Source organism: Balaenoptera borealis (assembly GCF_965194805.1).
Source record: "Balaenoptera borealis genome assembly, chromosome: 14".
Lineage (NCBI taxonomy): Eukaryota > Metazoa > Chordata > Mammalia > Artiodactyla > Balaenopteridae > Balaenoptera > Balaenoptera borealis.
In genome coordinates, this window is record NC_138875.1 from 12020127 (window position 1) to 12046390 (window position 26264).

The 26264-nt window shown below is 39.0% G+C and overlaps 2 protein-coding genes and 1 long non-coding RNA gene across 3 annotated transcripts in view; 1 reads left to right on the forward strand and 2 right to left on the reverse strand.

Moving 5' to 3' along the window:
- The window catches only part of SERPINB2 (serpin family B member 2), a 55854-nt gene that overhangs the window by 14934 nt on the left and 14656 nt on the right, over positions 1-26264 (reverse strand). Inside the window, exon 9 of the mRNA XM_082355456.1 lies at positions 647-902. Coding sequence (XP_082211582.1) covers positions 647-902 — 256 coding nt within the window. The remainder of the gene's footprint in view (positions 1-646; positions 903-26264) is intronic.
- LOC309611197 lies at positions 904-3728 on the forward strand. Its single transcript, XR_014234383.1, has 2 exons — positions 904-1142; positions 2062-3728. It is a non-coding gene; the product is annotated as an uncharacterized lncRNA (long non-coding RNA).
- Positions 4568-22323, reverse strand: LOC309611179 (serpin B10). Its single transcript, XM_082355263.1, has 8 exons — positions 22120-22323; positions 18480-18656; positions 16583-16651; positions 15995-16132; positions 13994-14111; positions 11041-11183; positions 8129-8284; positions 4568-6254 (listed from the first exon to the last, which is right to left on the reverse strand). The coding sequence occupies exons 2-8, from the start codon at positions 18645-18647 to the stop codon at positions 5850-5852; spliced, it is 1197 nt and encodes a 398-aa protein (XP_082211389.1). The 5' UTR covers positions 18648-18656; positions 22120-22323; the 3' UTR covers positions 4568-5849.

A 26264-nucleotide genomic window follows, 5' to 3' on the forward strand; every position in this document is an offset into this window, starting at 1 on the left:
CGGCTGAGTAGTATCCGGGCAGCGTGGAATCGATTCAGTTAGCTATTGTGGCTGCAGAGAAGGGGAGACGGGGAGAAAGCTTTTGTTTCACGTTGAGGGAAAGCAGCCCATAAAGAAGAACAGATGAAAGATGTTAAAGAAAAAAAAGAAAAAGAATGGAAGAAATACAGAAAGAAAAAAGAAAGGGAGGGAGGGAGGGAGGGAGGAACTGAGAGAGAAGAAGAAAAAGAATGAGAAGGAGGAGGAAGTGGAGGAGAACGAGAGGAGGGGAGGGAGGTACGCGCAATAAGCTGGATCGCAGAGGGGACAGGGGCTTGCGCTGGGGGTGGCATTGACCCAGCACCTCTGGGAACTTGCCCAAGGCTCCATGCAAACTCCAGGCGAGGAGGCCGTGGGCGCCACAGTCTTCCCGCTGCGCCCTGCGCTCCTCCCACTCGCTCTCCCCAAAGCTTCCGCCCTTCCATCTCCGGGAACCGCCGCCCAGGCTCGGGGCACCGGCCGCGCCCTCACTGCCAGCAAATCGCAGCGCAGCGGCGGCAGCAGGCCGGGTGGCCCTTCCACTCCGGAGACCACCCTCTGACCCAGGGCGGGTCTGCGCACCGCGCACCTGCGCTCGGGTCTCGGAGCCCCGTCCTGGGAGACTCACCTTCGAGCCCCAGACCAAGCGGGCCGGGGGCCCAGGGTACGGGGGGCCCAGGGCGACCCCAGCCCCGCAGCTCTCCTGCCCGGATACCTCCTGCCGTCGTTCCCCTAGTCCTCTCCTCCTCCTTTCCCAACCCCTGCGTCTGCCTCTGGCCTCCCTTCCTCCCCTCCTCGCCCCCGTCCTCTCTCCGCAGGAACTCTAGGCTAGAGGCGGCCGCCGTGGAAACCTGAGGGCTCGGGAGCCCTCCCAGCCCCGGTACCTGCGAGATTCCCGCTGTTGCTGCCGCTTCTACTGCTGCGGCCGCTGCTGTTCCGGCTTGGTGGACGCTTCACGCCCGCTTTGCTTTCGGGCCGGCTTCCGGCGGTGACTCAGAGCACCGGGAGGTGGCGCTGGCCTGTGCCGTCTCTGACTCCGCATCCCCAGGCTGGACCCCGGGCGGAGGCTGAGCCTCGCGCGCCCCCTCCTGCCCCGGCTGAGAGCAGACGGCTTGGCGGGGGAGGCAAGTCACCCGCCCCCTGAGGGTGTTTGGGGAAGACTTAGCCAATTGGGGGATTGGTTTGTTTTCCTGGGTTAGTACGCGTGTATGCAAGAGCAGTTTCAGAATCGGAACTCCACTTTGAAAATTAACTAAAAGCAAAACCAGAGGTTAAAGCTTCCTAAAGCCAGTGGTTTCCAAACTGTTCTGGTAGGACGTCGTCCCATCAAAACAATTTTTGAGCATGCATCTCCAGTATCGAATTTACATGTGCTTTATGCTAAATACTAATATATTATGCACGCTATAAAACACGTAAACAAAAATTTTAAAGATAAGAAAAACACTTTTTGATTAGAAGTACATTTTTGTGCTTACAAAAATTATTTTAAAATTTAATGAGATCAATGTAATTGAATATATGTTTGCCTGTTTTAATCTTAGTTTAAAGCTTTGAAATACAGTAATTTGAAGGCCTGGTTTTAAGTTCAGTTTATTTCTAAACTTGGATTGATAGCTATCATAAGAAAAGTCTTCTCAGGAAATGGGTTGATTTAAAAATGGAATAAAGGCATCATTAGCTGTACTTACTAAACCTGGACATTTGATTTTCATCCACATGCTAATTATGCAAAGATTTCTGGTTAAAATCTAACTGGTAAAAATCTCTTTATCCTCTTGAAAATCATTTGTCCTTGCAAACCAAAATTTTTAAACCGTCATATTTTAAATATTTTTGACAGTTTGAAGCCCACCAAATCTTTTCTTTTTGTAAGATTTTAATGAAGTTTAGAAAATTATATTTCCAAGTTTTTAAGTGCCCAAATATGAAATTGTTAATATCTTTTTAGCAATAAAATCATATAATGGAAAATATCCATATAGATGTTCTCAAAATAATCACTCTACACTCTTTCAAAAGCAGTTGATTTCTCATTCATAGGTAAGATGTACCTTTACCTAAAGGCAATCGACTATTTATTTTGAAGAATACTTGCTAGATTTTCTACTACTAATAAGCCATTTATGATCACAGAAAAGTTCAGCACATTTGGAGCACCAGACTTTAAAAAAAATATGTAAGTAATTAACCTCTTTTTTAAAGTACTTTGGTATGAAATAATAAACAAGCCTCATTGTTTTTCAAAAGCTATCGATGGTTGCTACACTGCTTATTAAAAAATATTGTAAAAGTTCTACTTTTTAATGTTCTAGGTTGCTGTTTTTAATCACAGTAACACCATCTGGTAGCACGCATCCTTTGCAATACCTTGCCCAAAGCAGACACATGAGGACGCAACTCTCAAGCCTCTGCATTATGAAACAGTGGGTCTAGTGCCTGTGCACAGGTTCAAAGAGCCAAGTTGAAGTTCAAATCCAAGTAACTATCCCTGACCCAGAAGTCTGTGCAGCTCAGCTTCTAGAGGGGAACTGAGAAGGCTAATTAGGAGTCAGAGATAAATGGAGACCCTTCAGTCTAGAGCATCACAGAACAATTTTGACGAGTATCCTTGCCATCTCAGGTTTACATTGGGTCCCTACTTTTCAGAGAGTTCTTACTCTGGAAAAGCTTAAAGGAACCACAGCCCTGACACATCATTAACTAAACATGAATGGGCTAAAGATCACATAGGGATTAGTTCTCCTGGTCTCTGACAGATAGTGGCAAAGGGAATATCTTTCCTCTTTACTCCCAATAATGGAGGGGTGGCCCGTGGTCCCCTTCACTGGGCCTACCATATCTCTACCCCTTCTGTTTCAAGGAAAGTAGACTTCTTTCTTCTCTAGGACATGGTTCCATTAGTCATCTCCTGTAACTTTAATCTCTTTTACTTCTTTGGAGTCTTCTTATCTCATAAATATACTCAGCATCTCCCATATTAACACAAACAAATAAACACAAAGCCCCACAACTTCCTCGCTTCTCTGCTCTGTAGCTACTGCTCTGCTTTTCCGTCCTTCCATTCACAGTCAAGTTTTTTTTTAATAGTTTTGTTTTCCCTGGGAACAAAGGAGATTAACAGACCGTGATTATTATCTATTGTTCTAAGGTCTGTTATCCTTCTAAAAAGATAGGCTGTATACATTTGCACTAAGGGGAGAACACAAATATCATCAGCAAATACTTTAAGCCTCATTATTGAAAAAGCCTGATACGCATGCACACACACAGGTACATGTGTCTCCAAGATGACTGCAGTTTATTCTGCAATCATTCCTTGCACTAACATCCACTTTGAGTCTGTTTCTCCCACGAGTTTGTAAGCTCCATGACTCCAAGAGACTAGGGACCAGGGTCTGTTTTTGTTCAGAAGTGTAGTCTTCCAGTAACTCTAATTCTCACAGAGAAACAAAGCGCACCAGTAAGAGTAGCTACGTAGGTAAATATGTATAAAAGACAGCATAAGTTTATCCTTGTTAGTAACTTTTCCTTCTATGTGATTTAAAAGATAGCTGCATAAAGCAATAATTATGAAACTGTTCATGGGCTTATAATTCATAAAGATGTATAGTTGTAGGACAATAATAACATAAAGAAAAGAAGAGGAAAAGGAGTGATACTGAAATAGAAAAAAAATTGGAGAAAATAAATAAATAAAATACAATAAATCCTCAAAAAAAAAAAAGAAGTGTAGTCTTCATTCCCCGAATATCAACTGATACAGTGTAGATGCTCAGCAAACATTTTTTAAATGAATGACTGCCTGAATGCATCTTACTAACCTGAAGTTTCTAGTATCATCCTTTTTCCTCTTTTGTTTGTTTGAAAAATACTGTGTTTAATATTTTCTGATTGACAGCCTCTGACACAGAGTTACTCTGGTCTTCCTTTATCTTGGCTTGGTTTCCATGCTCCCTGTTCACTTGTTACCTACTTTTCTTATGAGTCCACATGATACATAACACTTAAGGACTTTTAATTTAGTAGAACACAGACACAGGGGATTTCTTTCATTGTTACTTAATGTGAGGCATTATGGATAGAGGGAAAATGTTTTATAATGATATGATAAATTGTCATATATATTACAATTTCCTATCTTTGGAGCTAAAGCATAGAATCTTTCTTTTTTTTTTTTTTATTCTATGATACCAAACCAAGATTTAATGCAGAAAATACATTTTCTTGTACTAGTTTATACACCATTCATGTCGGATCCATATCAGATCATATCTTTCACTTAGTAGATTAAAATGGAAAAAGCAGCCTAGAATGATAGACTCAATCTCTAAAATTAGAATAACAGTTGATGAGACTACCAATGAGCCATTGCGTAAGAGCATTTTTAATAGAAATTAGAAAAACACAGCCAATTTTATGGAGATAAAGTTTTACTAAGGATATCTTCTTATAACTGACAATACACATTTATATAAATTGGAAATTTACTCTTCTAGCTTATGATTTTTAAAAGCAAGGATGTTAATGTGACAACTTTCACACGTAATAATTCTTTCCAGTAAAATTTTTATTTTGGAATAATTTTAAATTCACAGGAAAGTTACAAAGATAAAACAGGGAATTCCCATATACTTCTGACACAGTTTCCTCTAATGCTAGCTTCTAATATTACAGTGGAACATTTTTTTAAAACTAAGAAGCCAACGTTGGTACATTACTATTAACTAAACTCCAGATTTCATTGGATTGCACCAGTTTTTCCATTAATGTCAACATAAGTATTTTTAAAATAGCAGAAAAGGGGGATTTAATTTTACAGTGGTAATTTATGAACCATCAGAGTAATAGTCTTGAGAAAATTCTTGTTTATCAATATATCACCTCTATAAAGATTTTTTTCTTCACTAAATGATGCATGTGAAAATAAGTGACAATGAAAATAGTGACCAGGTAGTTCAAGCCTTTTAAGGCATTCAATTGAATAACCGAATTTCTGAAATGTAAGTAAAAGTCACATTAAGATAAAATGTTAAACCTAAATGTCCATAGACAGATGAATGAGTAAAGAAGATGTGGCACATATATACAATGGAATATTACTCAGCCATAAAAAAGGAACAAAATTGAATTATTTGTAATGAGGTGGATGGACCTAGAATCTGTCATACAGAGTGAAGTAAGTCAGAAAGAGAAAAACAAATACCGTATGCTAACACATATATATGGAAGCTAAAAAACAGTACTGATGAACCTAGTGGCAGGGCAGGAATAAAGATGCAAACATAGAGAACGGACTTGAGGACACAGGCGGGGAAAGGGAAGCTGGGATGAAGTGAGGGAGTAGCATTTACATACATACACTACCAAATGTAAAATGGATAGCTAGTGGGAAGCAGCTGCATAGCACAGGGAGATCAGCTCGGTGCTTTGTGACCACCTAGAGGGGTGGGGTAGGGAGGGTGGGAGGGAGGCTCAAGAGGGAGGGGATATGGGAATATATGTATACCTATAGCTGATTCACTTTGTTGTACAGCAGAAACTAACAACGTTGTAAAGCATTTATACTGCAATAAAGATGTAAAAAGTAATAATAAAACTGAATGTCAGAAAGCAAAAAAAAAAGTTAAAGAAGTTAAATTTGCCATTCTCTCTAGCTATATAGGCATGATAGGATCGCTAGAATATATTATTTCAAGATAATTTTGCTAATATTTGTATGTTAAAAAGAGCCAGGCTATAAACTGGTTTTTATTATCATTGTGTTTTTCCATCATATGTTTATTTTTCACACTGTAAGATGCTCTTGTTTGATGAGAGAGATGCAGGGTTTAAGGGGAGCAGAATCTCCCGTAAAATAGAATGCTATTGGTTTTGTTGTGCCTGATGAAGAAGAGGAACGGGTGGTCTGCATTGAATTCAATGGAGGGGAGACTAATTCGAACACTCACCTCACTCGCAGTACCAGATGCGGACTCTGTACCTTGTTCATTTATTTCCACAAAAGACTTATGGAAAACATTGGACAAAAATAGGTTTCCCTCCGTAGACATTCCTGAGAAATCTGCTTTGCTCTGGTTAAAGGCATCGCTCATCCCCATACTGCTCAGGGTTGACTGGAGATCATACGTCTCTTCCAGCTTGAACTTGGGAAGATGCAGCTGCACGTCACACAACTCCATCATGTCTGTGCTGGTCCACGCACTCAACTTCTCATAGGTGATGGCTTTTTCCAGCTACAGTTTGGAGCCAAGGAAGAAAGAGTCAGTAATTTCGAAGTGGAGTGAGAACTATTCGTTGAGTGAGACCTTTAGATATTACGTAAATGAATTATAGTCACTCCTATTACCAAAGGTAACAAAACACACACATTTGGAAATTCTTTGTTTATAATGAGATCCTCCACACATCCTTGACATAATCATTTTGCAGATTAATAGTTCTCAGGATATAGGTTTTCTAGATTAGACCTTGATCCGAATGGAAGTACTTCTATGATAATATGCAAGACATCAACTACACATGCAAATACATCAATATAAATATACGCTTAGGTGTTGTCAACACAAAAGCATATACTCTAGGACATGTTGTATGCCAGGGCACAAAAAAAACTTCAGTTTTATTAACATAGTAGACAATTCCTTGAAAACAAAATCTGAAATAAAATGTCTATAGTCTATAATCACGCCAATATGAAACTAGTAACTATAAACTATGAAAAGAAAAGGAAAGAAAAACAAAAAAGGAAAATCCTCCAATCTTAAGAGTAATAACTTTTTTTTTTAAATCTTTTGGCCACGCTGCTTGGCATGTGGGATCTTAGCTCCCCGATCAGGGATCAAACCCACGCTCTCTACACTAGTAGCGCAGAGCCTTAACCACTGGACCACCAGGGAAGTCCCAAGAGTAATGACATTTTAAATAGTAGTTTTGAGGGTGCTTTTTCTCTTCTTTATATTTAAAATTTTTTAAACAATAAATATATATTATATACACATATGCGTACATATATATGATAAACAATGTTTGATTTTTTAAATAACGTTTGTTTCAAAGCACATGCTTTTGCTACTTTAAGAGTTTTCTAGATGCAAGTATTGCTATCAGTGACATATTTGTAAATTATGTGCAGTAAGTGACAATATCTTTAGGTCAGGAACCTGCACTTTTAAAAAGAAAGGCTTATCTTTTAAGGGTGTAACTCTAATAGTTTAGTATTCACACTTGGTCTTATTTCTACCATCCTCTCCAGTTTCACAAATTTTATGACACTATTTAGAAATCTTTCTACACACTAGTAGGGTGGTGGAAACATAAAGAATCTGGCACACGAGAAATTAGGCACAGTGTAAAGAACGACAGAACACTTATTGCATGAGAAACTAGTGTTCAGTTTAGACATGCGAATTGCTCAGAAATGTGGTCAGACCAAAGTCAGGCTTAAGAGAAGTTTAACAGATGAACAACTTAAATAATACTTGAAGATGCACTGATACAGACTATATCTCCTGAAGAGTGTTAACTTGATAAAAAATGTTTTTTAAAAACTGTTTTAGAATCCATTTAATATTTTTAAACATATGTCTAAGGCTAGATTAATGCAAGTGATTAAAAAATTAATTAGGTAAGTCCTACCAGAAGGAGAAGAAAGACCTATATTAACTGAAAGATTGCTATGATCAATCCACACAGCTTTGTGACTGACAGTAAATATCTCTATCTGTTGTTTGTGTGGTTGTTTGTGTGACTACCCTATGCTAAAGGTGTCTATAGATTACTTAACCTTCCTGAGGGATAGTAATATCAACCTGACAAAGTTTTGTAAAGCTTAAATGATGTATAAATACAGTACCTAGGGCTCAAGGTACGTTGGTTGCCTTCCTCTGCAGAAATTAAAGAACTGGGAGATCATGTCTTTATGTTTTTCCCAGGAGGGATAAACACTAGAACCTCTTCATGTCAGACAGACTGATGTCTTTTTTTAAAGTTTTTTTCCATACAAATAAATGTATATGCAGAACAGACACAGACTCACAGATATAGAAAACAAACTTGTTACCAAAGGGGAGAGGAAAGAAGGTAGGGATGAATAGGCTGATCCCTTTACCTGATCCAGCCCACTGCTGTCTTCCGGCAGTAGTATGAGTAGGCTGAGGTCATGGCTCTCATAGAAGAGTTGAAGGCCTTTGGCTTGTGGCTTTTTTATGTAAAATACTTGAAGTTTTTCTTTCGTGGACATCATTTGCACTGGTTTGCTTGTAGTCTGTAGAATATACGTAGCAAAATCACTAGGGAGGTGTTCCACCAAATCGTTAATTCTTTAGCATCATTGGTTCCCAGTAGTCTGGGACACTGGCAAAGCTAGTGATCCTCTGCTAAATGCTGAATAAAACTATTCAAACCTTGTTTTCTGGAAATATGTGTTCTACTGGATAACATCATCGATAAATGATGTGGGAGTTTCTTTCTCTGACACTGTTATGGCATCCTCTATAAATCATGGCAAGCTGGATTCTACCAAACACTTAGAAGAGTCTTATGCAAACTATGTAAATGCCAATGATTCAGAAACTGAGTAAGGTGCATTTCACACACAAACATTTGTGTTTTGTGTTTTTGTGTGAGGGTATTTTAGTATCATAAAACCGAAATTCACTAAGAGAATGAAAAGACAAGCAATAAACTAGGAGATGAGAGTTTCAAAACACATAATTAATAAAGGACCGGTATCCAAAATTTGAGAAGAACTCTTAAAACTCAACAATTATAAGGCAAAGAACCCAATTTTAAAAACAGGTGAAAGATCTGAACTGATACCTCACCAAAGGCAGAGGTACAGCATATGAAAAGATGTTCAATCTTATGTCCTTAGGGAATTGCAAATTAAAACAGTGAAGATACCACTACAGATCTAATAGAATGGCTAAAAGTTCAGGACACTTCTAACGAGGGTGGAACTGACATTCTCTGCCAGTGAGAATGCAAAATGGAAGCCACATTGGATGACAGTACGGTGGTTTCTTTAAAGCTAAATACAGTCTTACCATGTGATCCAGCAACTGTGCTCCTGGGTAATTACCAAAATGAGTTTAAAACGTGTCCACACAAAATCTTGCACACAAATGTTTATAGCAGCTTTAGTCATAATTGCTAAAGACTGGAAGCAACCAAAATGCCCTTCAGTAAGGTGAATGGATAAACAAACTGCTACATCCATACAATGGAATAGTATTCTGCAATAAAGTGAAATGATCTATCAAGCCATAAAAAGGCATGGAGGAACTTTAAATACATATCGCTAAGTGGAAGAAGACAGTCTGAAAAGGCTGCATACTATGCAATTCTGATTACACGGCATTCTGAAAAAGGCAAAACTATAGAGACCGTAAAAAGATCAGTGGTTGCCAGGGATTTAGAGGGAGGGATGAAAGTTTGGAGCACAGGGCATTTTTAGAACAATGAAAGCATTCTGTATGATACTGTAACGGTAGATACATGACATTATGAATTTTTAGTAAAGCCAATGGTGAAACAAAAGCAAAACCCTGCAATTCAGACATTGTAGACGTATGTTATTTATCCATTCTATGTGGAGCTAAATGTCCATCACAAAATCCTACTGTTCTGCTAAGGTAGTGGCCCATGTGACCAGGGCTATTCATTCAGGATACTCTGTGATACAGTGATCGTCTCAAGGATAAGCGTATGAATGGCACCAACCAGAGTGCTGTTTGGGAGCGTTCTGTTAGAGCTGGCAGCCAAGACTTTGTCTATGGGCTGTGAAGCTAGAATATGGGGCTGTCATATTCCCTGGTCATATGGATAAATTCCATCTTTAGTATTAGAGAATGAAGGCAAAAAGGAGGGGTCAGGGGTGGGGCAGAGAAAATGGATTATGTTTGAGATTCAAAGATCCCACTCCCAGACTTCCCAGTTCTTCTTAGTTGCATAAGCTAATGCTAACACAATGCCCATTTTACTGGAGCTAGTTTGGAATGCTTTTCTATCACTTGCCATCTGAAAACTCCTGGTGAATATATTAAGCCAAGTAACTATCCAGCTCATTTCTACTTAGCCTATTGGGTTATATGTTCAGTTCCTTCCCCGTCTTTACCCCACTGATTATCTGAAAACCACCTATTGCACACAACCATATGGTTACAGCAGTAGGTCCTCAACAGCACTGTTTATGTGAGATGATCCACCCCAGGACTAAAAAATGTTAACAATCTTTGGCCAATCGGTTCCTGTCCTAGGAATTTGGAATGAGACCTATCAGACTGGTCTGTAGAATGGAGGAGATGTGGGTAGCCATGTTCTGCCTTTGTGGACCGGGACGCAGAGGAAGTTAGACCTCAGTCTGAGAGAAGAATGATGGGAGAAACAAAGTTGGAAAGATAGAGAATGAATCCTGACAACATTTGAATCCTTGTTTCCACTCAAGTCCCAAGACCCAGCCACATTCCAGCCCTTAGGTGTATCTGTCAGCTTCCATTAGTCTCCCTTGTTGCTGAAGTAATCAAAAACAAGTGTGCTGTGCCCTAACACAGAAGGAAATGTTAACTAAAGAAATAAGATTTTAAAATTTTTATTTCTTTTTCTTATGGAAGGGTAAGAGTTTGGTATACGGTAGTACTGGCTTAATAGGACAAGAATAGAACTAGTAAGTGAAGAGTTTGGGGTTATGGTCCTGGTAGCCTTCTAACTTAAGCATGGCTCTAGTCACTTAACCATGCTGCATTTCTAACCTGGGAAATGAATGTAATAACTACCTTACCTACTCTACCGTAGTTGCAGCAAGGACTGAGTAATAAAATACATGAATAGTCTATTTTCAGAGAAAAAATAATGAAAGGGGAATTTCCAGGTAAGGTGGAACTGGGCTTTTCAGCACAGTCACCCCTGCCCTAGTGAGAGCCATAGTTTACAGGAGCATATAGTCAGAGAGAATACATTTAAAATAGAATTCCCTTTGCAATGCCATGTAAAAGTTCATACTGGTTATTAACAGGTTCCTACCTTGTTTATTCTGAAAGGCTTTTCTGTGGTATTTTGGACCAAGAATTGATGTTCCCAAATTCCTTTAAAGTAAACGGCATTTACCAGAACCATTCTGGTTACAGAATTCACAGCATCATCAGGTAGGAGGTTCAGGATTTTTCCTAAAAGAGCAAAAGGACAGATTTCAAATGATATAGTTACATCCTGGTGAAATGCCATACATAAAAATGATGATTACGAAATACCGTTAAATGATAACATCTTGTATCCACCAATGATCCAAGCCAGGAAGTTAGTATTGATAGAATATTTTTAACAGATCCTATTTAAATTTCATCTGTTGTTCCAATAAAGTCCTTTTATTTCCTGGACCAGAAATCAATCCAAGAGCTCAAGTTGCATTTAGTTGTCATTTCCTTTTAGTCCCCTTTAGTCTTTTTCTTTCATTCCTCATTCATTCTTTGTCTTTCATGTTCCTCATTCATTCTTTGTCTTTCATGACCTTGATACTTTTGAAAAAAATTTGTAGAATGCTCAATTCTCAGTTCAAGTTTGTCTGATGCTTCCTCAAGATAATATTTAGGTTATAAATTTTTGTGAGAATATTACTTTTGTGGGCTGAATTGTGTCATCCAAAAAGATACGTTAAATCCTAGCCTCCAGTCCCTGTGAATGTGTTCTTATTTTAAGGTCACTCTTGCCTCACCATGGCTTCTGAGTCACTAGTTCAGTGAAAAAGGAACTGAGAATTTAGGGCTACCAACTTCCTCAATTCACTTCAATAAACGTTGCTCTGAATAGCTACCATGAGCAGGGCTGTTATCTGTTAGTGATTCAAAGCAGAAACTCAAATAAGGTAGTATTACTGCGCTTGGGGTCCTTGAGTTTAGTGGGGGAGGCAGGGACTTCAACAGTTAATTTCAATAACAACGTGGTAAGTGTCAAGGTAAAGGTTCCCACAGGGGGCTTTTGGAGCAAAGAGGAAGGCTCTCAGCTCAGCCTGGGAGCCAGGGGAGGACATTATGCCTGAGGGAACCCCTGAGATGTTATCCAGTGGCCATGAAGGGGCTGGGAGTGGCAGGGGAGGGGACCATGTTTCGAATTGAAGGGACACGTGAGCAAATGTATGGGGTCATGAGGTAGCACAGGGAGTTCCAGGGACTCTGTGCCACTTAGAATTCCTGAGTGTCAACTTTGAGTCAGAGAACGACAAGAGTTGAAGTGGAGAGACAGACAAGACTTCACGGTCCTGTTGGACCACCTGTCAGTTTAGGCAGCCTGTAAGATGTGGGGCACCATGACGGATTTTGAGCACGTGGTCCACTTGGCCGAATTCACATTTTAGGGAGGTCATTCTGATGGCTGAATGGAGGTTGCATTTGAGGGGAGCAAGATGAGAAACAGATTATTGCATTAACACAGATAAATGACGACAAAGCCGAGAGCAGAGGAGGAAGAGATTGGAAAGGAAAGATGAACTCAGAAACACACAGGAGGAGGCAAAGGAAAGGCGAGAATTTAGAGTATCTCTCGGACTTCTGATCTGGGCAAGCGTGTGGTAGCCATCCATCCACCGGGGTAGAGAATGAGTGCACGGAGAGGACAAGGTGTGGATAAGCCGTTCTGAATATGACTTCAGTATGTTGAGTTTAAAGTATGTAGGACCCTCTGCAAGCATATCTGGCAGGAATATACAAATGAACTCTGAAGTCTGGGGGGAGGGGGATTACCTAAACGTTCCATGTTTGTTGCTGCAAAGCGAAGGCTTAATCATTAATATTCATTAGCGATTACACCTTTGGTATTTCTTTGTGAGATATAATGGACCATCAACAGACATATCGATTGAAAAGGCAGCGTGGAATATTGAAATGAGTTCAGACTTCAGAGCTAATCTGACTTAGATTTCAGTCCTATTTCTGAAGCTTTAAACTATTTGATCTTGGTAACAATTTCTCTAAAGCCTCAGCTTCCTCATTTCTAAAATAAGGATCATAATAAAAAACTGCTAAATCACCTATGAGAATCCCTCTACTATTCCCTTTTTAGAAATAGAATACTTAAATTTTAGGTAGCATGTGGCTACCCAGCTAAAAACTACATTTTAAAGACCTTTATTACAGGAAGTCTGGGCAACCGACTTTCCCGGTTTGCCTAGGACTGAAACACCTTCAGATACTAAAGCCAGGAAAGTCCCAGGCAAACTAGGACAAGTTGGTCACCAGAGCATAAAATGTGCCATGTATCCAAATTTGGGATATGAGTGGAAACTGGTGTGTGAAAGTTTCAGGGCATCCCCTTAAAAGCAAAGAGGCTTTATTTTCCCTAATTCCTGCTGACTGTAAAACCGACAAATGTAAGAATCATCTTAGACAAATATAAAAGCCATGTCTTGAGGATGGCAGAGCTAACCCACTAGTCTGGGTCTCTGGATGGCTTCATGGAACAGAATGCTTATCTACCTTGTGACTATTAGGTCAGAGATAAACTTCTATCTTATTATTAAGTTATTGTATTTTGGGTCTCTTTGTTACAAGAGCTCAGCCCATACTCTAAGCTAATATATGACCTATTTTGAAAATTACTTAAGATTATATAGTACAGTTACTGCCACATTTTAATTGTTCATCAGCAGCTATTTTTCTTTAGAAACCACAAGTGCAGCAGTATTCCAAAATTCCTTTTTTGCAATTTTCTGCCTTTTATCCCTGGAGTCCTCCTTGGAATTAGTGGAATCTGATCATTTTCTTGCCTACTTGGTAAAATGGTTGTCTTATCTGTTTTAGATAAGATTTATTGCAAAAGTTATAAATCAAAAATTATGGGCATGAATAAAACAAATGTCTTGAATATTTAGAATGTGTCCACAGTTCTATTTAAGAAATGCCTATACTTACACATAACACAAATTCAAAATAATAAAGCGATACTTGGAGAAAGCACACTGCTGAGTACCTTGGAGACGACTTACCTTCAGTCTGGCTTTCAACCCAAGAGTTGATCTCCTTTCTGATTTGGTCAGAAGCTCCCATAAAATTCACAGACTGTGGCTCTGCACCAAAGTATGTTTTCATGTCTTGTATATATTTCTGGAAGATATAGGTAAAATCTCCTTTTGTAGAATTTTTCCAGAATCGATAAACAAGTCTATTTAGATTATCCAAAAAACCCCCCAACAAACCCAGCTAGATGGACAATTGCAAACTCCCACCGCATTGCTCCCCTCAATCTTTCCACACTCCAGCTTTGGTTAAAAACTAAACACAGCCCTGTGTACACTTAGCTGGGCACGGACTAGCCATGCAGAGCCGCAGGTATGGAAGGAAGGCCCATCCCCCACGGCTCTGGAGCCTCCACATCTTCGTCTGTTTTTGTTCGTCCTTGGGGAATGGGGCTGGGGTGGAAAGGAGGACCATTCTAGGAATCCCAGGAGCGACTCCAGCCAAGGAGCACTGGGAGTTGTACTTGGCTTTCTGCGGCAGAGATGGAGCCAGACTGAGAACCCTGGGTCTGGCAGCTGCCAGCTATGAACTCTAAACACCCAAGAGCCTGGGGAGGGCTTCTGAGGGAAACGACGGGCTGCCATGAAAACCGATTTCCAAGACCGGTCAAAGGTTTCGTCAGGTAGGTGTTCTAAGGGAAAAAGCAGGCTTCTTCCTTCGGGCTGTGGACGCGCCCCTCAGTGGCCATCATCCTAAGTGGGCTATAACCGAGGTTGCTGCTTAGGAGGGCACCTGCCTTGAAACATAATTTATTCCCCAGGGCAGCTGTGGCATTCCTTCAGTTTATTACTTTATGGAGGGATTGTGTGCCGTTAAAAAGTGTTGAGTTAATTCAGCTTCCAGGCAGTGGTTTGGAGATTATGACGTCTACGTTCTGTACAATTTATAATCCAGCAAAAAGAAAACGTAAACGTTCTCGAGGTACCTATTCCTTGTCTTGACGCATGGGTTCTGATCAACCTCTCTGTGCGCAGCTAGGGCTTGTGGATATTTTAAAAGACGTACCATTTTGTATCTCTGTGTGCTTCTTTTTACCAAGTGCCCACCCAGCTCAATCATCTCTCCTACTTATGAATCAAACCTGAGTGCATGAGACTACCAGTAATAAAGATGCCTTTAAGACTTCACTTGGCTGCTTTTTTGCCTTTAGTAATAGCAAAGCCCAAGTTCTGAGCTCCCCGGAATTCACTGGGTATGGGCAGGGATAGCACTGCTTGAGATCACAAGGTAGCTTGACTTTTCCTGTTGCTATCCCTCTCCCTATTCAATTTCCTTACTCCTTACCCACTGGGCACCTGGGTCCTCTGGCTTTCTTCTGAAGTGTGCCAAAGGATGTGATGGGCAAACATGAAAGAAGTAAATGCTTGGCTTGGTTTGGAGTTGACCCCTCTGAAGAGCCCTTGCATCTGAACTGAGGATGAAGTCATGGTCTGCACTGTGGGCGTCTCAACCATCAGAGCAGAAGAGAAGTTGATTCAATTCCATGTTAAGAATCTTTCTTAAAGTGTCTGAAGTCAAGATGTGAAGTGACTTACCTGATCCCAAAGTCAACTTTGCTCTTGAGGACACAGTCTCCTGCCACACTCCTGTGATCACGCCACCCTCAGCTCCTTCAGACTCACCATATCGAGTTATTCTATATCTTTTGCTCTGTTTCCCATGAAACAAATGTTGGCCCGGGGATTATATAAACCACATTTCTATGAGCCTTCATGGGTTGTTCCTGGGGTGTACCCCTTTATTCTGGGCATAAAGATCTGATCACCAGATTTGGTTTGAAATATGTTATTGGTTTCCTTTACAACTTGACACGTTGGTCAGGCTAAATGATTGTTTATCAGAAATGCTGATCACATACTCCATATACATTAAGATTGTCCCTGGGACCCCTGGAGAAAAGTACAAAGAGTTTATTGATTGATCTCATGTGACTCTTTCCCATCAGCTTGAAATAAGATGTTTGCACTTACATTGTGAAATTGATAAGTTTTCTCCGCATAGATCCTGTTGGCTGTTTTAAGTATGTAAGCATTGCTGGGATTGTTGATTTCTGAGATAAGTGTCTGGAAATTAGAGTGTATTTCTTCAACCTTGCCTACATTGAATTCCTTTAAAAGAAAATAAATTGGTCAAATAAAAATGTTGAACAAGAACTAAATGTATACAAACAACTTATAGTAAATGAAATGATTTAATGTTTACGAACAAAGGCCAAAATCGATTGTATGGTAGATAAAAAAATGTTCTCTTTAGTATTATTAGTGCAGGAATGTAACAGCTGTTGGGACATCATTTTCTTCACACTTAGGTTGTAAAAGTAAGAACAATGTTGAAAGTAGAGTAGTTTTGAAGGGGAAGGAAAGGAAGAAATAAGGGGAAAGAATATTACCCTTCCAAAAAGTGTAGACATTCTGCACTCTAAAAAATTTCCCATAATTTTAACATATATTTTAAAGAAAAGTTACCTATTAAAGGTTGCTTAATTTAGCCACTAAAATACATGTGCCCAAAGTGCTTTCTCCTTAATTATCAAATAGATATTGAAATATAAGACATACCATTTTCTTTTTCTTTTCAAAACTGTCAGGACAAGATTTGCTGTCCTGGTCTCTGCTAAACTGAAGAACCTGTAATTTCAATAAAAAGGCAATATGTGAGTGCACTTTGCAGAGATGTAATCATATGGAATACACATCAGCAACTACAAGCCATTTGTTCCTATAGATACAAAACATATAATTAATGAACCAAGGGAGCTCTGATTTGACTTAAATGGTGTGTTACCTGACCTAATAAGAGTAAGTCAAGAGCTGCTTTTAAATAAATTTTTAAGTTGAATTTAAGTTGTTAGTCTCTTTATTTTAATACTTTTTATAGGACGTTGAGGATAATGTTGGGATAGCCTTAGAGGTAAAATTCTCATGTTTTCCAAGTTTCATTTTTATCTATGATTGTTTTGAAAAGAAGCCTAGGTATTCAACTGAGGCCATCACTTAGATAATTTAAGCAAATGCCACCATTGCCCCAGTTATCTGGAAAACTCAGGAAGTTTAGTTGTTTTTTCTACTTAAGTGCTTCAGTTTTCACTGCCTACCACCATCTGACATATGGAGATAGAGTCATTGTCTTCACCCCAGCAATTCATGTGAAAGGTCACAGGAAGGATGTGGACATTGTGTTTCCCCTGAGAAAACAAAGCGGTAATTCCGTCTCCTGCATGCATCCTGGACCCAGCTTACAGAAAGAAATAAAGTCTATTTTACCAAAGTTTGTGCTGACACATGGTGACAGACAGGAACCACTTGCCATAGGGAAAAAAAGGGGAGGTGCCTAAGCAACCCATTCGTCTCAATTGCAAACTGAAGCTGTTAATATTTAAGTGACATTGACATAAAACAAGGGTAAGCAACACCCAGCAATATGTTTGTATGGAGTGGAAGCAAATCGGCATTTATCTAAGATTAAGTCTATCACATTCATAGTTAAACCTTTTAATAATGAGCCAATTATTAACTAGCTGTGAACCAGGATTTTTCTGTGAACCAAGATTTTGTTGTTGCTATTTTTAAACCACACAATATCTTGTAAATTACGAGCATAAGGGGGGTATCCTAGACCCAAACTGACAGAATATGTATTCTGCCTGTCTCATTCAGAACTGCTGGCTGTGCCCATTTCCATACTTGTCACAGAGGCCAGCTTCTTGGGTGGAAATTTTGTCACTTGGCCTTTCAATCGTTGTATGATTTAGAGCTGAATTTACTCTCTTCTATTTTTATTTTTACTTAAAACACACACATGTATTTATACGTTTACACATGCATAGATAGAGATACACATATATATGGCTATTTGATTATATGTTTTGCTATGTAAGGCTACACACATACACATACACTCGCTATGATCTGAGGATGCTTACATCAAGTTGATAATTGCTTATACAATAATCCTGTTTTGCTATTTTAATGCTCTTAATGGGCTCTTTAGATTCATCTAGACAACCAGGGACCAAACAAAGTAACAACCAAACAAAGCATGAGGAACAGGATTCACTTGATTTTTCTATTTTTTTCTTCAAATCTTTCTGAGATTAGAAAGATGATGACTAATTCTATTATTTAAAGTATGAGCCATTACTTTCTTGAAATATTCTAATAATCAAAACAAAATTGTTTTTGGTGTTGAACCAAACTCGATAACCTTATCATCTCTCCATTTGATTTTGCCAGAGAACACAGGTTCTTAAACGGTATTCCTAGAAAAAGTTTTCAAATTGATTCACTTTCTCAGACTTCTTTTTATGGTCTAGAAAATTTATTTAAGTGCGTCTTTTATTTTGGAGGACGTGGTTGTAAAACGTGGGCTATTTGGATTTCAGGAGAGAAGTGAACAAAAGACAAGAAAAGCATTTCATTTTAAGGCAACAGAGGATGGTTGAACTTTCTCACTCACCCGGGACATTTGGGCTGCAGTGGTGCCTTTGGTGCCCAAATACACCATGGCCAAGGAGGTTGAGATGCCCCAGGGAGAAAAAAAGATATTTTTACCCTCAGCAGATTCAGCTAGCTTTTTGCTAAGCTCCAGAGCAAATTGGTTGACAGATTTTGCTAGAGAGTCCATTGGGAAAATCTAAGAAAAATAAAGCAGAGTTAGAGGACACGTTAATAATCCTTTCCATTTATTTAACTTTTGTAAATGGATTTGTTGGCTTACATAATTATCTTTTTAATTACCCTTCATTGAAATGACAAAAGAATGTATTATCCAATCTGATTATATATATATCTGATTTTATATATATATATATATATATAATATGTATATATACACTCATAAGAGCTGAATAAACTTTAGAAAAATTCCACTCCAACATTATTTTAAATATTTTAAAAATGAAGTCCAGAGAGTTTAAGAGAATTGGCTCAAATTTCAGAGTTAGTTCACATGAGAGAACAATCGGATTCTGGTCAGTTAGCGGCTCCCTGTTGAAAATGCCGGGATATAAATGGCACAGGAACCAGTCCAGTGCCTCTTATCAATGCACCACATGCCTACTGACTTTACCCAGTAAGTGAGGAGTAATTATACCCCTTTTCAACTTTGTACTTTTTCTCACTTATCTTTCATCCATATTTTTATACTTTTTAACCTTGTTTATTCCTTCACACCTTGATATATGATATCCTGGTTCCTTTATCCTCCTTTATTCTTTTGAAATCCAACTCTGCTCCAGATCTTCTTTTCCTTTGGAAGCTTTTTCTGAACTTTGGGGTTCACAGGAGCATGTCTTCCACCAAAGACCCATAAAACAGCTTTTGCCACCTGCTTGGAGCTTATCATACTGCTGGTTCTGTTTTCATAGATTTATATCTTTTCAACTCTAGGATAAGTTCCTTGAGAGCAAAATTTTCTTACTCAGCTTTGCGCATCCAATAACACCCACCTCAGGACTTTGCACAAAATGAAAACTTACAAATACTTGTTTATTTCTTGTTTAGAGTGTTTATAGTTGGGGCTCTAGCCACCATTTTTTTAATCTATTTAAACATGAAATCTTTCACAGTTTAGTGGAAATGCTTATAGAGAAGTAGAGAACTCAAGACTTGCTTGCCTGTATTCTCACTCACGTGAGACCCTCTGAAACCAATCTTAACGAACAAAGGAACTCAAGCTTTCTCATTTTTAAAAATATTATATTCAACTTCTAAATTTCACGTCTAATTACCCTGATATTTTCATTTAAGTCTTTTTAGACTGGGTCTCTATCAAAGAAGTAGTGAGTTCAATCTATTGTCATTTTATAGCCAAATAATTTCTCAAGCTGATTAAATGATTAAAAATAAACCAAATTCCTAAGCCTAGAAACTCCCATTAGTGCCAATGTTATATAGAACTTGGTCTTGCACTGGTATCACCTGGCCCTCAGAGAAACCTACAATGAGAACTTTAGAAAGGTCAGAAGATCTCTCTAGTTCAATGGTTGCATCAAGGGAGAGGCATGTGTAGGCAAAGTTTTGGTTTCATCATGACTTGGATTAACAGTGATACTGTTGAAATCCCTCTTAGTCATAGGCTTACACTTAACCAAACAGCTTCCCAGCCTCTAAGTCATCCCTCATCATAGCTCCCACCTATTTCAGAAGCTGATGATAATCCTAGGCTAACATTATTTTATTAAAGAAGAAAAGCAAGAGCCTCTAGTCTTGTAGCAATTCTACACCCTCATAAAATGTTCGAAACTTGTGTATAAGTATTTCCCTTGACAGATCCAATGCTGTCTGGAAATAACCTCCCTATTTTCTTTACAGCTATATTCATCCAAATGGTGCTTTGTTTACTGCCTGTATATTAAGCTTTATCTTTTAAGAACTCATGAATTCTTTCATATGGAAAATGCTTGGCTCCATGGCCAAAGCATCATCACTATGAAGGGAGAAGAGGAGAACCTACTAGTTTAAGGCCGAAGATTTTTATCTTTCTACTTATGATTTACGGTTATTCTAAAGTTTAGTTACCTGTAACAAATCCCTGAAAACAATAATTCTCTCTAATGAAAAAGCTAATTTCTTGTGGAAAGTTAATATCCAGGTATCTTCAACTACATTAATTCTCTCATTAATATCATCATCAATATATCAGGTGTAGCCCAGAACATACAAGAAAAATAATTCCTGCCTTTAAAAAAAAAGTATAGAAGTGCTAAGTCAGCCAGTGTTGGGCAAAATTATCCCGGCAGTGAAAAGTGCTTTCTGAAAGATGCAGAATTTGGGGATGAGATTCTACATGAAATAATTTATCCATACAAGGGTTCGACAGTGATCTTTTCAGAAAAGACTATAAATGTCTAGATCAGAAGCCAACTATGCCCTTTTCAGAATGAACGGCTCTTTTGCAATTTTCAGAAGGTATATGGATATATCAGTTTACATACATATAAATATACATACATATGTAAAATATGTAAAATCTCAATCTGTAAAGGGGCTTAGCTAAAGAAATATGAAAATAAGAAAGGGGTAGTATCACTCATCAATATGTCTCATCAAAGATACACATACTCTTCGCAAATCAGAGTTGGAAAGAACCTTGGAATCCCTCTAATCAAATTGCTTCATTTTATCTGCTAGGAAACTGAGGCCCGGAGAGGTTAAATGTGCTGACTAACATGCACAGCTAACTAACAGCAGAGCTATCGTTGCAGTCCCGTTCTCTGGACTCTAAATACAAATGCTTTTGTCATTATATCTTACTGTCTTTAAGGTTTTATGGTAAAAGGGAGGGATTGGGTGACGAAAGAGGACGAACAGGAGGAGGAAGAAAAGAGGGATGATGGTGAGCTGGAGGAGGGAGTGGGAAGGATTCTCTTCCCCTTTTCCATTAGAGGACATCCAAGGCCTCCTGACTTTCCGATGATACTGATGATATTGCCTACTTGATGGAGTTGTGCATATCAGAAAATGACCCCACGAATCCGCAGCACTTCTATATTTACCTAAAGCCACTTCTGAGGGAATTAATAGTCTAGGAGGGTTCATGATGAGCATGGAGTGTAAGGTTAGTGACTTAGATTATTCCACGAAAGCGAAGAAAGCTAAGGGCCCATGGAATGGTAGCCAAGACATGAAGGTGTGTGTGGGCGGGAGGGTAGAGAGTCAAATCATTAGTTCCCTACATTAGTGACTAAGCTCAAATTCATGTTGCCAAGTCCACTCTTCTGAAGGGTTAGAAGGGTTTTGGTTCAATAATTCTGAGAATACCCTATTTCTTTTTACCTATGTTGACAGATACAAAGGTAGCAAATCCAAAAATGTGACTGGAGAAAACTCCATTCATAGTTTCACAATTCACGGTAAAACTATCTTTCTAACGTCTTTGGAAATGAAGGCTCTCTCCCGCTTAGCCCTCTTTCTAGTACCAACTTTGAACCAGCTCAGGGTTAAATCTCTTAAACTTGCACAGAATTCCTGGGGGCTGGCCTTCATCTATTATTTCTGTTTTGTGGGAGTCTTGTTAATTTGTTCTTTAGCTAGGTACTTCAACAAAGAAAGAAAACATAAACAAACATTTTAAAACAAAGAACTATTTACAATACCTTGTTTTCTTACACGGGAGCAGAAATGGCAACTGGTTCCTTTAGTAAGAGACTGTGGCTGAGTTAAGTGACCTGTAACTGTAGAAATAATTTTCAAAACTTATAGCACCACCCTTTCCTCAGCCCCACCCTCTGCTTCACTTTCACAAGCCCATACACTCTTCCTTTCAACTTCATCTTGGCCAGGAGCTCAAATAAAAAGACAGAGAGATAGACAGGGTTTTGCCTGAATTACTTAATTACCCACATTTTCCATGTCTGTCTGCATGTACAGACTGGAATTCTAACAAATTGTAACTCACACTTTCCTGGCTTATGTTCTCTCGAGTCTGCCAACTGGCAGCAATTCGTGGTTTTCCCCAGTAGATTTATTTTTTCAATAGCAACAGAAAGTTTTAAATTAGTAGAATAACAAGGGACAAGGAAGCGGAGAATATTATTGGTGAACTGTTTACTGTTAAAGTTGCTCATAAGGTACTAGGTGAAGCATCCAAGAAATGTTTCTGTTCTTCTCATTTGGGTGTTGGTGTAGAACCCCGAGCACAACTCCAACTTGTCCCATGTCCTCTGTCCCCACCCCAGGGACACGGGGTCTGGATCGATGTTTTAGACACATCGATGTTTACTGGGTCAAACGTTGCTTCATCACTTTCTGCTTCTCTTCCGTTTCTCCCTGTGAATGTTCCTCCTTATTTATTAAAAAGGGAAAACTGCCTATAACAGGATGCAGGGCATGGACGAATGGTGAAGGGGGTGAAGAGAGAGAGACGGGAATGGAGCACAGTCCCGAAGGGACTGAGGGAAAGGAGAATTATCTTTGTTAATAACGTATTTGTGTGTTTTTTCTTCACGCAGTTTCTGTTTTTCTCTTCATGGGGCACACATGGTAAAGTGGCTCAGAGTGTACTAGTTGAATGTCGATGTGGAACCCAGAGCAGAATGTTGCTTTGAATTTCACTGGGGGATGCAACTTGTGGCTGCAGATTCCGTAGTGCCTGCCTGACATGTGCTGAACAGATGTTATTATTCACAGGATGCCTGCAGACTATTATTAGCTGGAAATATCATATGGAGGCTCTAGATAGAGGGGCTGTCCATCTTGACTGCCAGTGGTCCACCAGAGAGCGACTTGGGCTGCATCGCCACACAGCTCTAGTTATTTATGTTACACTTAATGCATCAATATAGATTCTGGGGAACCAGCCAAGAAATGGTTTCATCTTCTCTAAAGACACAGACTAAGTTTTATTCATGTTTTCCCACAAACCTTCTTCAGATTCCTTTCCACTTACCTCTTGTTTAAAATCTTTATATATTAATATATTGTTATGTTGATAAAATTTTGGTTTTGCATTATTTTGATGCCTGTTTGGAGGGGGCAGGGAAAGAGAAAGGAGTAATGGTATCCTAAGTTAACAATATAATAATATCAGCATAATTTTGCTTGTTTGTTTGTTTGTTGTTGTTAGTTATGGCCTGCCCTATGAATATTTAGCAATATGTACAGATATTACTAACGGGGATGGGGGAGTAGGAACTATATGAATGGGCAACGGGGGTGGGAGGGAGAGTTTTTGCTCTGGTCTTTTCATGATATTTGATGTTGAGATTGCATGAATTTATTAGGTATTCAAAATCTTTTAGAACCGAGAAAAGAACTCTAGGTACATCAATATTATTCAAATAGGAATCCAGAAGAAGAGAGTAAATAGAGTAGGGCGGAGAGAGTTGAGTGGATAATGGTTTTCTTGTTCAGTCTGGGTTGACATAACAGAGCACCACTGACTGAGTGGCTTAAACAACAAACATTCATTTTTCACAGTTCTGGAGGCTGCAGTTCTGTGATCGGGTTCTTGCTGAGGGCCGTCTTCCTGGTTCACAGATGGTTGCCTGCTTGTCTCCACTTGGTTGAGAGCTTTTGTTTTTTCATTTCCCTGTTAGAACACTAATTACATCACGGGGACTTACCCTCATGACTAATTCTAATACTAATTACCTCCCCAAGGCCCCACCTACAAAGGCCATCACATTGGGGATTAAGTGTTCAACATACGTGTTGGGGGAACAAACATTCAGGCCATAGCAACGGCTGAGAGTTTCCCAGAAATGAACCAAGGTACAAGTTTCCAGATGGAAAACATCTCCTGATGAACAAGATAAATTTTTAATACAGTTTAAAAATACTCTTAATGCAATGAAATATCAAGAACATCATCAAAAACAAAAATAAAATAATTAAAACTACAAGAAGCAAGAATTATCTTGACATCAACTTTCCCATCCGCAACTTTGGTGCTGGAAGATGATAAAATTGTGCCCTTAAAGTGCTGAAGAATGCTTTGAACCTAGAAGTCTATACTCGTGCTCTAATTCAATAATCATGGTGAAATATGAATATCTTAAGACTCACAACAATTCAGAAAGTTACTACTTATTGCATTGCTGAGTGAATTATTAAAGTACATTTAAAATATGAATCTAAAAGTAAGTAGGAGAATGCAAGGAAGAACCCCTAATTTTCAAGAACGTCTGATTTAGAGGAAACAATCCACAACTCAAGCCTTAAAGAATTATGAGAATAATTTTCTGGGACTCTATGTTTGACCAGCTGACAGTGAGACAGTTTGAGACAGTTTTATTACTGACAAAGAAAATAATCGTTATCACTAGTATTTATTAAGTACTGTACATGCTAAGCATTCTTTTAATTGCTTGTTCTGTATGAATTCATTTTACCATCACAGCAACCTAATGAGAAAAGCATTGTTTTCCCTAGCTTACACTGAAAGAAAACTGAAGCATAAAGAAGCATCATTTCCCAGCTTGTGGTTAAATGATTCATAAGTGTTAGAACTGGGATTTGGATGCAGTTAAGCCAATGTCCTTACCTTTTAGCCACCATGCTCCAGTAGGTCACCCATCCCTGGCTTTCATCGTAGGGACGGTGACGCCTGGAATACATTTCCAGGATCCAGCCACACTTCTGCAGCCAGAATCTGCAGCCAGCTCAGCTCCCTTAAACCTCAGGTCTTCCTTCGTTCTTAGGACTTAAATTATGTTCTTCTCTGATCCACTCAAAAGCATTCAGTGCTATTTGAGGAAAACACACTTATGTAATGTTTCCCATTGTATGTTTCCCTTCTGCTCTTGAGTCCAGTTCATCTCTACCCCTCTGAACGCTCACCTCAATCAATGATTATGACCTTGATTCTATGTCTGGACCACTAGACTTGGTGTTAATTCCTGATGTCCTTGAGGTTTGAACACAGGTGTCCCCAAAGGACTCTGACCCAAACTATTCTTTTGAATTGCTATACCTTTTGCTGCTGTGAGAAGACAGCTCTAATCCATTTTTCCCACAACTCCATCCCCCCTGCCAACATTGGAGCTTCTTGCAAGACGGTCGCTTATTCCTTTGGCTCCTTTTTTTTGTCTTTTTTTTTTTATTGGAGTATAATTGCTTTACAATGTTGTGTTAGTTTCTGCTGTAGAACAAAGTGAATCATCTATATGTATACATATATCCCCTCTCTCTTGAGCCTCCCTCCCTGCCACCCCCCATCCCACCCCTCTAGGTCATCACAGAGCACTGAGCTGAGCTCCCTGTGCTATACAGCAGCTTCTCCTTTGGCTCCTTTATTCTGTTTATTTTTTCTTGGTTCTCACAAATGAGCCATGATACCTGATTCCTGAGAATCAAGATAAACAGGTCTTATGACCTAAAGACCTAACAGAATGACAACAAACAAATGGTTGTGTGGAAACATGTCTATTTTTAATATATTCACAACCTTCCATAAGTTACAGACACATCTATGTGATACATAATGCTAGAAATGCACACAACTTATATTTTTCTGTTGTTCAATGCTTTCTTCTAGGTTTTTATTACAGAAGGGTATGGAAGGACACCTACTCGTCCTTCATTATAAGAACAAATAAGTGCATTTCCTTAGAAAGAAAAATAAGTGATGACCTGCTTCTGTAACTGTATCAGCTACACTAGACAGTGAACAATAATAAAAGGCCATTATATAAAATAATAAATAATACAGTAAAAGGTAATGCTGTAAAATAAACTAAGAGTAAGGTAGAACTAAATGAGATATCATCCCATTTTAGGAGACCAAATGATTAATAAGGTG